The sequence below is a fragment of the Grus americana genome, chromosome 17, assembly GCF_028858705.1.
Source record: "Grus americana isolate bGruAme1 chromosome 17, bGruAme1.mat, whole genome shotgun sequence".
Taxonomy (NCBI): domain Eukaryota; kingdom Metazoa; phylum Chordata; class Aves; order Gruiformes; family Gruidae; genus Grus; species Grus americana.
This window is the reverse complement of record NC_072868.1, coordinates 3014050-3027701: the sequence shown is the minus strand read 5'-3', so window position 1 is coordinate 3027701 and position 13652 is coordinate 3014050. Positions and strand designations below refer to the sequence as shown.

At 57.0% G+C, this 13652-nt stretch overlaps 2 protein-coding genes across 4 annotated transcripts in view; one reads left to right on the top strand and one right to left on the bottom strand.

Annotated features, from left to right (window-relative positions):
• CBFA2T2 (CBFA2/RUNX1 partner transcriptional co-repressor 2) overlaps nt 1-7572 on the top strand; it is a 65497-nt gene extending 57925 nt beyond the window's left edge. Inside the window, exons 9-11 of one of the 2 annotated variants that reach the window (XM_054845877.1) lie at nt 1427-1495; nt 1847-2037; nt 4604-7572. In XM_054845877.1, coding sequence (XP_054701852.1) covers nt 1427-1495; nt 1847-2037; nt 4604-4891 — 548 coding nt within the window. In that variant the 3' untranslated portion in view covers nt 4892-7572. The remainder of the gene's footprint in view (nt 1-1426; nt 1496-1846; nt 2038-4603) is intronic. The other variant, XM_054845878.1, reaches the window with a different exon arrangement.
• Nucleotides 7337-13652, bottom strand: part of NECAB3 (N-terminal EF-hand calcium binding protein 3) — a 30757-nt gene continuing 24441 nt past the window's right edge. Inside the window, exons 10-13 of one of the 2 annotated variants that reach the window (XM_054845883.1) lie at nt 13028-13140; nt 11261-11338; nt 10821-10912; nt 7337-9940 (exon numbers count right to left, since the gene is read on the bottom strand). In XM_054845883.1, the coding sequence (XP_054701858.1) occupies nt 9912-9940; nt 10821-10912; nt 11261-11338; nt 13028-13140 (312 nt within the window). In that variant the 3' untranslated portion in view covers nt 7337-9911. The remainder of the gene's footprint in view (nt 9941-10820; nt 10913-11260; nt 11339-13027; nt 13141-13652) is intronic. The other variant, XM_054845884.1, reaches the window with a different exon arrangement.

Here is a 13652-nt window from a genome sequence, read left to right as displayed (position 1 = left end):
GTATCATGAGTCAACTTAACTTTATAAAAGCTGACTGGTTTTCCCCTCCAGTATTCAGGGGGTTTGACCCTATACAAAAAACAAGTCTAAAATGCTGGTTTTATGCATTTGGAAGTAATTCTAATTTCCATCCAAACAAATACGCTGCAAATCAAATGCTGGGAAAAAAAAAACCCTGATCATTCGATAATAAAAAATGGATGTTTTCTAACAATAAGAATAAATGTCAAACTAAAAATCTCAATTCGATATATATTCAACTTGTTTGTATACAAAATAGAGTGAATCCTCCTGCACATCAAAAAGAACCATCCAAAACAGAGCCCAGCCCAGATTTAGCTGCAATTGAACAAGTTTTGATAGTTCCCAGACAGCAAGAATGAGTATTTTCTGGGAAAACAATAACAAATACACAAGAAGGAGGAACTCAAATAGAATATATTAATCCGAGTTCTTGGAAACCAAGTGCCCATGGCTCCAGCCGTAACTGCAGAGCAGCGTGCGGTGAGCCCCCGGGGTGGCTGGGCGTGCGTGATGGCCTGATGCGCACAGCCAGCCTTTAGCCCTTCTATATTTAATTATATCGTGACTAATAGACATACAGCCCCATGTTAAAGGTGATATAATTTAATATTTTTTTTATATATATTGGGAATGTTGTTGATGCTTTCTCCTCTTGTGGGACCTAGGGCTAATTTTCAAGCTCCGTTGTTGTGAGAAGGTGCAGTTAAACATCAAGAAGCATCCTCAGGTGTGCCGCAGGCTTAAATAACCTCACCGCCTTCCTGGAGCGCTTTAGGTCTCCCGCTGGCCTTTGACATGAACCGCTTTTTGGTTTGACCCTTCAGAAAGTTACTCTGAAGCCTTAAAAAAAGGGATGCAGGTAGAACACAGGACGAGGCTCATAAAAAGCTTCCCTGTGTGACTGCGGTCGGTGTAAGGTCCTCGCGTGACCGTCCCCATCTGTGACGCAGGCTCTCTGCACCTATGGGTGCTGGGGAACGTATGCACGTCCCGCCATAGGAGGTCTTGCAGGACAGTTTGTCCATCAGTGCAAGCCTTTGAATTGCCCCTGGGAGTGGAAAGTGCTGCATTTAATGTAAACTCCTATAGATTGATGCTCAAAGTCGCTGGACGGTGCAGATGTTTGATGGCATATATTTATAAGCATTGCCTGTTGTTATAGAGCACCAGGAGATGGAAATGGGTTATACAGTGTCGTAAATTATGCAAAGCACTGATTAAATGTTGTAATTTACATCCGAGTGTTTGATGGATGGCTTTAACTGTAGGAATCCTCTGCTTTCGAGTTTTAGCTGGTTAATTCTACCCTGCCCCACGATGTACCGAGGTACCGCTGGGCACTGAGGCAGCAGCTCGGGGAGAGGAGGCTTTCCAACCTTTCCCGTGTCCCTTATCCCAACAGATTCGTTGCGGGAGTTCAGCAGCAGGTCGGGAACGGGCTACGTCACTGAAGAGATATGGAAAAAAGCTGGTAAGTGTTTGCTGGTAACCTCAGCGAGGGATTCTGCTGGATCGGTTGAGGTAAACACAGATGCTGCAGATTTACTCTGCAGAAACAGGAGAAGCCCAGCTGCAGGAGCACCTCAGGACGTGCACATCTGGCCACCAGCTCCCCCGGCCTGGGTTTTCCAAAGGGCTCTGCCCCTTCTGTACGACGCCAGTGGAGATGCCGTGGGGCTGAGCCCAAGCTCGCCACTCCTGGGAGCGGTTGTGGTGCCGGTGCTGACCGTGACCCGCAGGGAACGTGCCGCTGCACCTCGCTGTCTCTCGGAGGCTCACCCCGCTCCTCGGGCAGGTGGGTGAAGCTGCTCTTTTCTTCCAGAAGAAGCCGTGAACGAGGTGAAGCGCCAGGCCATGTCGGAGGTGCAGAAAGCGGTGGCGGAGGCCGAGCAGAAGGCGTTTGAGATGATTGCCTCTGAGAGGGCTCGGATGGAACAGACCATTGCGGACGCCAAGCGCCAGGCCACTGAGGATGCTTTCTTAGTGATAAATGAACAGGAGGAGTCTACGGAGGTAAGGTGCCAGAGGACATCCTAGGACGGGACTTTCAGAGACTCACAAAGTCTCCAGGTCCTGCCCAGCAGTGACTGGGAGCCTGCAGGTCCCCCATCCCTTTTCCATTCTCTCTCCAATCCATAACTAAAGGGATGCACTGATACCATAAAAAAAATACCCAAACAAAACCTTTTGCTTTTGATTTTGCTGGCAGGGGAATGAGCCTAAACGGTGTCTGCGGCACCACTGGGCACCATGAGCTGGACCCAGTGTAACACCTAGGGATTTCTTGGGATTGAGGGAGGTGCGGAAGCAAAGGGAAGGGGATGCCGGTGGATGCAGCTCTCTGTTTAGCTCAGAAATCTGCTGTTGAGGGGTGCTTGACCTGTGCAGAAAAGGAATTGCTGTTTGTGGGCTTTAAAATAGCGCAGGGTAGACTAGGCTGCAGGTGAAAGTACGTTACCCCATGGTCTGTACCATGCAGACCAGCCTGCTGCATATACATTGTCTTGAATCTTCTTGTTTCGCTGCCTCCCGAAACACGGGCCTGGGCAGCGTGTGGTCACCTCACCTCCCGAAACAGGCGCCCCACGCCTCTTGCTGTGCCGCTGCCACACGTATGGGGAGAGGTGGGGGGCGGCTGTCCCTGCCTCGTTACACCTAACAAGGCATTTGCACGTTGGAGAAGAAGGGCTGACTCTCAGGTTGTCATAGCCAGCAGTACCAGCTGAACGGGTGTCTTGGAGAATTTCTTTCTGCTCCTCAGTCGTTAATTACCTTCACTGTTGCTTGACTGGAAGCTCACTTCGTTAAGCTTTGGAGATGTCAGCTGGACTAGGCAAAGAGAATTGCGTGGCTAATTCCTGCGCCACATATCCCATCCGTGTGTGGTTTGCTCCTTGTTTTAATTTCTCTGCACGAATGCCAGGGCAGAGGCTTTGTTTCTGCCGAGCAAGAATCCGATGGGAACGTGGAGTTAATGTTCCCTGGGACGGTGCGGGCAGCAAGTCCGTTTCCCTGCTCCTGGGGGCTTTCTGTCCACCCTGCTGACCGGGGGTCGGGAAGGTCTGGTGCACGGCAGGAGCCATGTAAATATTAGGTGGTATGACAGGGAAGTACGTCTGTACTGTTGCCTGATCAAATCACTGAAGGATGAATGCGCCAGTCGGTAAACACATGATTGGGAGTGGGTGGAACTGCTCAGGGAGCCACGGAAGAAATGAGACAAGTCATGATTTCTCCATAGGGGAATATCGGAGGAGTCTCTTCCTCCTCCGGCCGTCCCGGGGAGCAGTGCGGGACCTCGGGAGCAGCCCAGTGTCCCCCTGTGAGTGCGGGCTGCGTCTCCCCAGCACCCAGAGCTCTTCTCTAAAGGCCACGTTGAAAAGCTGTCACGTATTCTGGCACACCAAGTAACCTTTGAAATACGGTTTAAAAACACCACTTGAAGTGTAAACAGCTGTAAAGCAGTGACCCACTTTTCCAAGAGTCACCGCAGGCTTTGGTGAGGGGTTTTTTTTTTCGTCGCGAGTTTTGCTTCTCTCAGGAGACCGAGGAGCCTCGGGGACGCGCTGGCTCTGGAGCTGCTCGTTCCCCATCAGCTCGCTTTGCGCTTTGCTGCCCGTAAATCATCGCTGGGAGCTGGCAGCTCCGGTGCGGACCCCGGGAGCGGGGAATCTCGCTGCCTTTCCCCACAACAGGGCTGTGCAATACAGGTCAGCATCTCCCACCACCCCGTTTTCCTGCTTTCACAGCTTTTTGCTCGTGGTGGCAGAAGCGGCGGCCAGCGAAAGGCGCCCTGTTAGGCGGGTTTAGAGGCCGGCAGGCTCTGGCGGAGGCTGCTTTTCCGCAGCTGAACTTGCCCTCCCCAGTATGCGGTTGCTAACGCACGAGTCCAGCTGCAGGAAAGCTAATCCGCCTGCTCCCCTCCTCGGAGCAGCTGCAGCCGCAGCTCCCGGCGCTGGCCCCTTGCCCCCGCGCTCGTAAGGAAGCAGTGGCACGCCGTAAGCCCACCAGCTGACGCCTCTCCCAGCGGCCAGAGGGGCTTTGCTCCACTTCCAGATTGAAGCTCGGGCTCTGGCAGTGCTTCCACCTGGCTGGGAGGCTTTCAAATGAGCTTTTTCTTTTCCAAATTAGCCTGCTCCGACCTCTTGTGCGGCTAAGGCAGGGTGCAAAGCAAATGGTGCCTGTGCAGCATGCTGTAATCCCTGCAGAGAGCACTTGGCTGGGAGCGATACCAAAATAGAGCTGATTAAAACAGGAAATAAAAAGACCAAATAGCAGCATCTGCAAGTGTGTTTTTTAGTCTTTGCCTGCTGTTTCCTCTATGCGTTTGGGTGGTTCTAGGGGAGAGGATGTGACCGGTGCAGTCTGGCAGGCAGTTTGGGGCAGAGCAGAGGAGTAGGGGTTAGTACCCTTGGCAAAGGGCTGTGAAATAGCAGGAATTAATGGATTCCTCATTTAATATTACTAAATCTAGGCCAGAGGGGAATGAACAGTCCCCTCCAGAGCTGTTGAGTCAGCACCGTCCTGCAGCTCTTGGAAACTAAACCCATTTTAAAGCGCGGCATCTTTGGTCTTGCAGAGTTGCTGGAACTGCGGTCGCAAAGCCAGCGAGACGTGCAGCGGCTGCAACATCGCCCGGTACTGCGGCTCCTTCTGCCAGCACAAGGACTGGGAGAGGCACCACCGAATCTGCGGCCAAGGCCTGCACGGCCAGAGCAAGCCGCTGGCTCTGCCCATGGGCCGATCGGCAGCCGCTGCCAAGAGCCTCGACGGCGTGCCCAGCCCGGCCCTCGACAAGACTTCGGCGACCACCTCCCGGTCCTCCACCCCGGCATCCGTGACAGCAATAGATACGAACGGACTCTAAAGGGGAAGTTTTGGTTCGGTCCATTTGATTAGTTTCTCTGGGTTGTTTTTTTTTAAGCCGAAAAAAATCCCACAGCGACTTGTATCACTTGGCACATTTGACACATCGCGCCACCTCCTCAGAGCGCTCACACTCGGGCTTTGCCATCTCATTCTGCCTTTTTTCTTTTGTGGCTCGTGAAGAACTGAGGCCGGCCTTGCCCGCGGCGCCTGCCCGCCCATCGCTCTGCAGGGGGTACCGGAGCAGCGTTCGGGACCTGGAGCGGGCCAGGCACTCGCTCGGGGGGACCTGGACTCAGTGAAGAGCACTGCCGGCGCACGCGGGAGATGCTGAGCCCCGTCCTCACGGGTTAGATGTGCTCAAGCTCCTTTCCTGAGGTGTCTGAGCCACCTCCTCCTTCAGCTACCTTTCTGCCACAATATGCATCTACTTTTTTTTCCTTGCTCCCAGACCGCAGTGTCTCAGGTGGCTGTGCTGGCCGCTTGTTGCTGTGAACAGACCGGAGCCGATTTCCCAGCAGGAACATCTCGTCCTCTAGTGCAATGGCAAGAGCCGAGCCCTCTTCTCTTCTCCTGCCTGCGGGTTGGCAGCTGAGGATTGCAGAGAGGGAGGAGAGGATTCCTCTGCTTTAAACCAAATGTCGGTACCGGGGGAGTACGGCTGTTCACTTCTGGATGGCCTGGCTTCGATCCCGGTCTGCGACGGGACAGACGGTTGCATGTTACCCTGGGCGGGACCTTTGCTGGGGGAAAGCGCAGAGCGAAGCTGGGTTGGGTGCGGGCGGTTGTTGCCCTTCCCACCTGGGTACCGTTATTTTGCTATGCAGAAAGTGGGTTTTTTTGACTGCATGGAAGTTGTTGATTTGAGAGTTACTGCCGGTGTTTTTAACCACACAGATCCTCACGCGATTGCGATGGGTTATTTATAGTCTGCTCTCTCCACGTGCATTGGCCAAACTATGAAAATAAATGCAGGACACGGTGTGTGTCCCCCAGCCCCCGGGGTTCCTGCAGTGCTGCTCGGCTGCCAGCTGCACTCCTCTCCTCGGAGCTCCCCAGGGATGCGCAGCCGCCGCCACCTCCTCCAGCCTTCGGAGACCGTCCCAAAAATGCCAGCTCAGAGAGCGAGGCCCTGCGGGGAGGCCGTGGTCAGCCTGGGGAGATCCATCGCTCAGAGCGTCCCTGCTGCGGCGTGGAAGGAAGGACTTGGGGCAGTCCAAACCCTGCGATCGGCACTGACCCAGAGAAGGGCTGTTTCAGGGAGCAGCGGGGCTCAGCTCGGATGCTTTGTGGAGGTCAGCAGAGGCGCAGCCCTGGGGCGGGATGGGCACGTGCCCTCTGGGAGCCGCACCGATTTCCCAGGTCGCGCACAAACAGGCTCCAGAAAACCATCGATTCAGCAAAGCCACGTTTGCGTGACCGGTTTTGTAGGACTGCTGAGCCGGAGCCCAATGAGGCGAGTAATTCCCAAATTATTTTTGATCACTTTTTCAGTTGGAGGCGAATAATAGAGATCTAATGAATCGTCAGTGAGTTTGCAGCAGTGGGGCTGGCTGCTGGCTGCCCAGGGATAAACGAGCGAGCCACTGAACCAGCTTTGTCCCTTAGGGAAAGCTGTTTTGGAAGCTGCTGTCGTGGGATAGAGCGGGTGATTCCTGTGTCTGCCAGCTTTTACTAGGCAAAAACCAGCCACAAAGTCACCTGGTGTTCAAGACGGCTCTTGAGTGGCAGCTAGGATGGTCTCCTGTGTCCCCCAGGAGGCAGCGCTGGGGCTCCCGGCTGCGGCCGAGCCCTTTGCATGGACACGGCTCCTGGGAGCCGAGCAGGATGGTGCTGAGCCGCTGGAGCCCTGGGTCGGGCTGGCACTCGGCTCTCCCTGACCTGCAGCAGTGGTGAGGCCGCAGCGACCCGTGGAAGGTGTCACCCAGCCCGCAGGTTTTACCCCAGGAGGGGCAGTGGGCTCAGCCCCAAACCGCAGCGGCCCCCGTGCTGCCTCGCGTGCTGCGCCCGTCCCAACGGCCCCGGGAAGCGGCTCTGCCCGTGCTGCTGCAGCAAAGCTTAAAACCTGCTGCGTCGGGCGGGGAGGAGCAGCAAAGGCTTTGGGCTTGTGGGAGCACCGGGGCTGCCCGTGCACCCCCAGTTCTCTTCTGGGAGGTGGGGGGGGGCTGAGGGGCTCTCCTGCCGTAAGGGGACACGCGCGGATTCGGAGCTGCCTCAGGTAAATAAAGTCCGGTCGCGACATCCCAGTGCTCAGGGCAGTCCTGACCGTACGCTGTGGGTCAGCGCTGGGCAGCTGCCGTGAGGTCAGATGCAGAACGAAGAGCAGGGCAGGGCTGGAAGAAAAATGCTTGTAAATAGATTGTCTTCCATAATTCTCATGCAACTTTGATGGCCGTGTACTAAAATTAACTCCAGTGTAAATGAATGAAATACTAACAGTCATGATTAGAACGATTGCTTCTTTTTCTTTTTTAACATGGAATGATAAATGTGAAATTCAGACATGGGATGACATTGGGTTGAGGTTTCTATTTTTTTTGACATTTAATTCTGTAATAGAAATTTGTTACTTCATTCCTGTGCATAACTTATTTAATGTCCTGTATAAAGGAACCCGAACTGTTACAGATGTATTTAGTTTGTTCTACTCAAAAGTAGTCAATAAAAAGACTATATTCATCATACAGCCACCCCTGCCTCTCAGAAGGAGCAGAGGGTTGCTGTGCTGCTCCGGTCGGCGTTTCTGCGGGAATGCTGGGGCGGGGGGAGCTGCAGGGATGGACCCTGCCTGCCCTGCGTGGTGATGGTGCTGCAGGTCCTGGGGGTAGCAGTGCTGGCAGAGCTGGCGTTCTGCCCTATACCCAGTAATTTTGGATTTCTTTGGGTTCATGGTTAAATGTGTTCATTTCTGAACTTTTTAAATGTTCTTATTTTTTAATTTGCGCACAGAACAGCCTGCCAGGTGCCGTTGCAGACAGCTTGCAGCACCAGCCCTGCATCGTCCTAGCCACTCGAGGATGCCCACTGCACCCACCTTTGCCTAATCTGACCATTTTGGTCTCCAGGCTGCTGCAAACACCCCCCCAGGGGTTAAGAAATTGGGGCCCAAACCCCACACTAGTCTGGGGACGCTGCTGGTGTCCCCTGCAGCCAGCCGAGCCGGCAGCTCAGGAAGCCCAAAGCTGAAAGCCCGTGCCCAGTGCAGCTCTGCCAGGTGTGGCTGCCCTGGTGCCCATCTCCCACCCACGCCGGCCGTGCCCGGCACAGCTCGTCCCTTGCCCACGGCACAGCTCTGGCCCCGGCCCTTTCCTGGTCCCCTCGTGTCTGGTTCCCGTGGGGGGGAGCAGCTGCCCCAGCAGTGCGCTGGAGCCACCTCTGCCGCCCCGTGATCACGGCAGATTGTGGCTTTGGCCAGGGAAGTTAGCAGTTATCGGTAATTAGGTAAATAATTGGGCACTGGGAAGATGGGTCCCCATTGGAATGGGTCAGGCTCTGGGCTCTGTCGGGGGGGGGGGGGGGGGTTCGGGGGGCATTTGCTGTTTGCCTGAGCATGGGCTGGGGTTTGGCTGTTACACACCCCCCCCCCCCCCCCCCCCCCTCCAAGCTGGTGGCAGTGGCTGCTATCCCCCCTCCTCTGAGGAAGAGGTTTCCTGATCCAACCTCTGCAGATTGCTCCCCCATGAACCAGGTCACTCTCCTTGCAGCCCAAACCTGGGGACCCCCTGGGAAGTTCCTGCTGGGGCAACACCCAGCCTTCCCACCCCGTTGTGGCCCCACGGTACTGGGGGGGGGGGGGGGGGGGGGTGTTACACCATAGTGGACATGCCCACAGCCCCAGGATGGAGCTGTACCCACTGCACCTGTAGAGTGGGGCAGAAACAGTGACATTAATTAATGTTTCTGGGGATGCTGCTGGGGCACAGAGTGGAGGGGAGTGGGGCCAGGTACCCTGGCAAGCAAGAGTTGTGTGTGCAGGCAGAAGGTGTGGGTGAACCAGGTGAACCCCACCGGGTGTCAGGGACAGGTAGGGCGCAGGGTGGCATTTTCCCTCCCCAGCCCCGCTCACCCTCGGTACTGCTGGCTCCAGGCTGCTCGCCACAGCGTTTTACAGCAGCTCAGCAGCAGATCTGCTTCTGCCACACCAACAAAGCAACCCTGAGGGAGTGACCCACGGACCGGGTGGGCTTCATCCGCTGCAGCCAAGGGGGGGGGCCACTCACCTCATGCCCCCCCCGCCACCGTTAATTCAGCTATAAGCTTTTTCTGGCAGCACTGATGCTGGTGCTGACTCTGGGATATGTTACCTAAGCCGCAGGATGAAGCAATGGAGCCACGAGCCACGCTCGCCTTCCCCAGGAGGTGTGCAGTGGTTTATTGGGGGGTGTACACAGCCATGGGCACAGCTGGGGGGGGAGGGCAGAGTCAAGTGTCAAAGCCACTGCAATGGCTGCGCAGGCTGTGGTGTGGCCAGGGACGGATCTGGCACACCTTGCTAGAAGTACTCCCCCCACCCCCCATAAAACACTATTCACAACCCAGCTCCCTGGGCAGAGTCACTGCTGGCCCAGGGTGGCTCTGGTGGGCCGGGTGTAGCGATGCCACAGTTGGCCAGAGCCATGTCCCCCCACTCGTCTCAGCCCCCTGTGGAACCTCAGCCTGTCGTCAGAGCCCGGAGGAAGAGGAGCACAGGGAGGAAGAGGAGCTGGGGCGCAAGAGGGGCTGAGGGACGCAGGAAGCAGAGCAGTGCTCCCCCAAGGGCTGGGCTGCCACCCCCCCCCAGCTCCCACGAGCACCGCGGGGAATGTCCCGCTCCCCTGGGCAGCACAAAGACTTGTCCTGCGGGGGGATAAATAAATAAATTAACATGAAAAGAGCAAAAGGGTAAAACACTGCCAGGGACAATGGGCAGGCAGCCCCCACGCAACCGCAGGAGGGAACAAGGGACAAGGTGACGAACGCGAGGGAAGGCGACGGCTGTGCCGAGGGCTCCACATCCTTCCGCGTGCTGACGGCATCCGGGGTCAGTTGTTGTTCATGATCCACCAGGATGCTGGGGGAGAGAGGGAAGGGGTCAGGATGTGCCGTCAGTGTTAAATGGGGAGGGGGATCTGGGGTGGCAGGGACGGGGGATCCGGCCCTGCTCAGGGGCAGCTGGGACTTTTCTGCAGGGCCCCAGCACCTGGCGCTGAAGCACCCACTGCCCCGGGGAGCGCGGCCACGGCACAGCCCAGAGCTGGGTGACTTCTGCAGGGGGGCACTGGGAATGTGGCTGGTGGGACTGGCAGCTCAGGACGAGCACCACCAGCGTGGGTTATAATCCAAATTAATCTGCATTTCATGTTATTTTGCACAAGACCCAAAAGTGATAGCAAACCGGGGCTTAATTTGGTATTATCTGTCACCAGGCTCTCCCAGTTCCTCACATCTTGGCCAGATTTCTCTTGGTACCATGGGGAATGTGCCTTTTCCCTGAGCTGGTCCCTCCTGTGCCTCAGCACCGCTGAGCTGTAAACCTGGATGTGACCACTGGACAGGCCCAGGAGGGCCAGTGCTTTGCAGAGCAGGCTCAGGGCGGGGGGGGGGGGGGGGGGGGGGGGAAGGCATCAGGTGTATTCGAGACAGGGCTCAGCTCATCTGCTGCCCGGGGAGTGCCCCCAGCTGTCATGGCTGCAGAGCAGCCCCCAGGCAGGGCAGAGGCCCCACAGAGCTGCCAGCACACACAACCAAACCTGCCGGGGAAATGGGTCTCACTCTGGTTTGAAAAACACCAAAAAAACCCAGAAAACAAACAAGCCAATCTTCTGCTCTGGAGGGAGCCAAGGCACCTGTTCCCCGCACTGCTCCTGCCCTCTGCAGAGCACCCAGAGCAGGAGCCTGGCACTCTGGGGGTTCTGCAGCCCCCCAAGCCAGTCCCACGGCCCCCCCCTCACCTGGGAAGAGCATGGTGGTCAGCAGCTCCGGGGACTCCAGCAAGCTGATGATGGCCCGCTGGAAAGTCTTGCTGCAGCTGGACTGCAAGTGGCTGTAAAGCGGTGTGCAGGGTCAGCAGGGTGCAGGACTCGTGCGTGCGCTTGTAGCAGAGCGGCTGTGCGCTGGGGTCCCTGCCCACGCACGGGGGAATGGGACTGCTTTTGCGCCACCCAGAGCAGGACGTCCACTCCCACCCTGCTCCCCAAAGCCTTTATCAGGGTGCTCAGCTCCTGCTGCTGCAAACGGCCCCAGGGGGGGACAGGGCTGAGCAGTGGGCAGCAGGACAGGCTGCGCAAGGAGGGGGAGCAGCGGGGTCCTGGTGGAGCCCCGAGAGGAAACCCCCTTCGCCCCCCCACCCCAGAGCATCCAGACCCAGCCCCGCACAAGGAAAGCCTCCAACCTTCTCCACGAAGTCACGTCCTGCCAGAACTCGTAAAGGATGAAGCAGGCCTCATCTGTCAGCTTGCAGGCAGACACGCTGCGGGGACAAAAGCCACCCTGAGACGGGGCCTGGCAAGCCGGCACGGTGCAGCCACGTGGGTCCCACCAGGCCCGGGGCTGAGGGGCACAGGTCTGCAGGCGAGCCTCACCCCGAGGCTTTCAAAGAGCAGTCTGGATGCATCCACAACGTGGGGCTGCCGGGCCCAGCACACAGCTCCAGGGGATCCCGAACCCCAATCCGTCACGCTTCGCAGTTCCTGCAGCCAGGCAGCAGAGGAGCTTTACAGCTATTCAACTGGTCCTCACTGGTGCCCAGCAATCAGCGTGTTAAGTGTTTTATTCAGTATTTCTTGGCACGTCCCTAGCAGTGCAGCACACAGCCCAACGAAGGAGCTCGTCCTTCCAGCCCTTTGCAGTAGACGTGCTCATCCCTCACCCTTCACGCAGAGAGAAACTGAGGCATGAGAGCAAGGACCTGAGATCACAGCATGAAACCACAGCCTGCTGCCCCCCAAAGCGACGCTGTTCCACCATGCAATGCTTCCCACGCTCCCTCCTGCCAGAGGAACAGGCTGGGGCTTTCTCCAGACCATGGGAAGACAGAGGGGGAAGCAGCAGGGAGGTGAGAGAGCGAGGCTCGGGGTGCAGGGCCTGGGGAACCATCTGCACTCAGCTGCAGCAGCATCATTCATTCCAGCTGAGGATGAACATTTCCTCCAGCTGCTGCTAAGGGCTGCAGGAAGGGACCAAGCCCTGAAGGGGGGAGAGCAGAGCGAGTCACCCGGCAGCTCAGGGGCTGCGTCCCCCTGTGCGAGGGCCACAACACGCTTTGCAATTCCCTGGCGTGAACCAGGACAGCGGAGTCTCCCTGGGCTTTGCCCCAGCTTTCTGCTCATGTGGGGAGCCTGTCCATGCGATGCTATCCAGCTGCCTACACTAATAGTTGTCATGACAGAAAAGCCCATCAATTCCAAAGGAAAAAAATACCATTCTCTCTGCTACACGTGTCAAAACAAATATCTTCCTTTTGTGTGGACTGAAAATGCAATTTTGTGCTGTTGGAAGTGAAGAGCTGAAAAATGACACTTTAAATGGGAACAACACGAGCATTTCCCGCTGAAAGCGGCTTGAAATCTCCCGTGGGAGAAGGAAAGTGCCTCTCGAAGAGCAGCTGTGCAATCTCCAGGGACACGCTGGCAGTGGTGCGTCACTGAAGTCAGACCTGGGCTCCGTCCCCAGCTCTGTTCGGAGCTCTGGGGCAGTGCTGGGGGGCAGAGCCTTGGTCTCATGCGGGGGTTAGCTTCAGGTGCTCACGGCTGCTTCCCACCAGCACCACACACACTTCACTTAAGGCGATGCTGTGACGTGAGCGCTCCCCTTGACTTTCCCCCATTACTGTCAAGTCCTTCAGTGCTGGAGGACCACATGCGTTCTCTTACACATGCATGCCACAGCCACTTGTGCTAGCATAAAAACCAGCTTCGTCCTTGCCAGACGCCGACAAGTGGTTCTTGCTGGGGGAACCTGCGGCAGGAGGTGGAACAGTACGGCAGCCAGAGACACCGCTGCAGCTGTGACACCGTCCTGTCCTCTCTGCGAGGTCAAACCTCCACACACCGAGCCAACTGGCACACAAACCCCTTTTTTCCCCCAAGGGTGCCGCGTTAAAAGCCCCTGTTTCTGGGCAGGCCATGCCATGAACAGCCCCACCACCCTCCACACTTACTGCAGGCAGCTGCTCTGCCCGGCGGTGACCTCCGTGTAGGACCTGAACGCCTGGCGAAACTCCTCAATGCTGCTCGTTGCCACCGAGATCTGCCTCTTCGCCACCAGGATATGCTGTGAAGGGACAGTGGACAGGCGGCATCAGGGACTAATCTGTGCCCTCCCTGCTCCCACCCTGCTGCGGGACGAGGCAGTGCCAAGCGCAGCACTGCAGGGGAAGCCGCAAGAAGGGGCTGGCAGCACAATGCTGGGGACAATGCCAGCATAAAGTGGCTTCTTCCTACCTGGGCAGGCTGCCTTTACAATGAGAACCGCACCAACAGGAGATGCTCCATCCCCTGGTGGCGGGGTCCTGTTTTGGGGCTGCTACAGTTCCCTGTGTCCTTCCTCCAGCAGGAAGGGGCCTCGGGATCCCTCCGCTGGGGCTCTGCATGGTCTGTGGGTGCTCAGAGCAAACCCGGGGGATTTGGGCACTCACAAGCAGAGCGTTGCCTTCCTCTGGGCTGCCCGTGGGCACTGCCTGGGGCTTTCATGGATCTGATGGAGCTGCCTTTGTCCTGTGGATGGGCCCACGCCCAGCTCACAGCTCTGACTCCCACCCTGCTACATCACGGGGCAGCAGACCC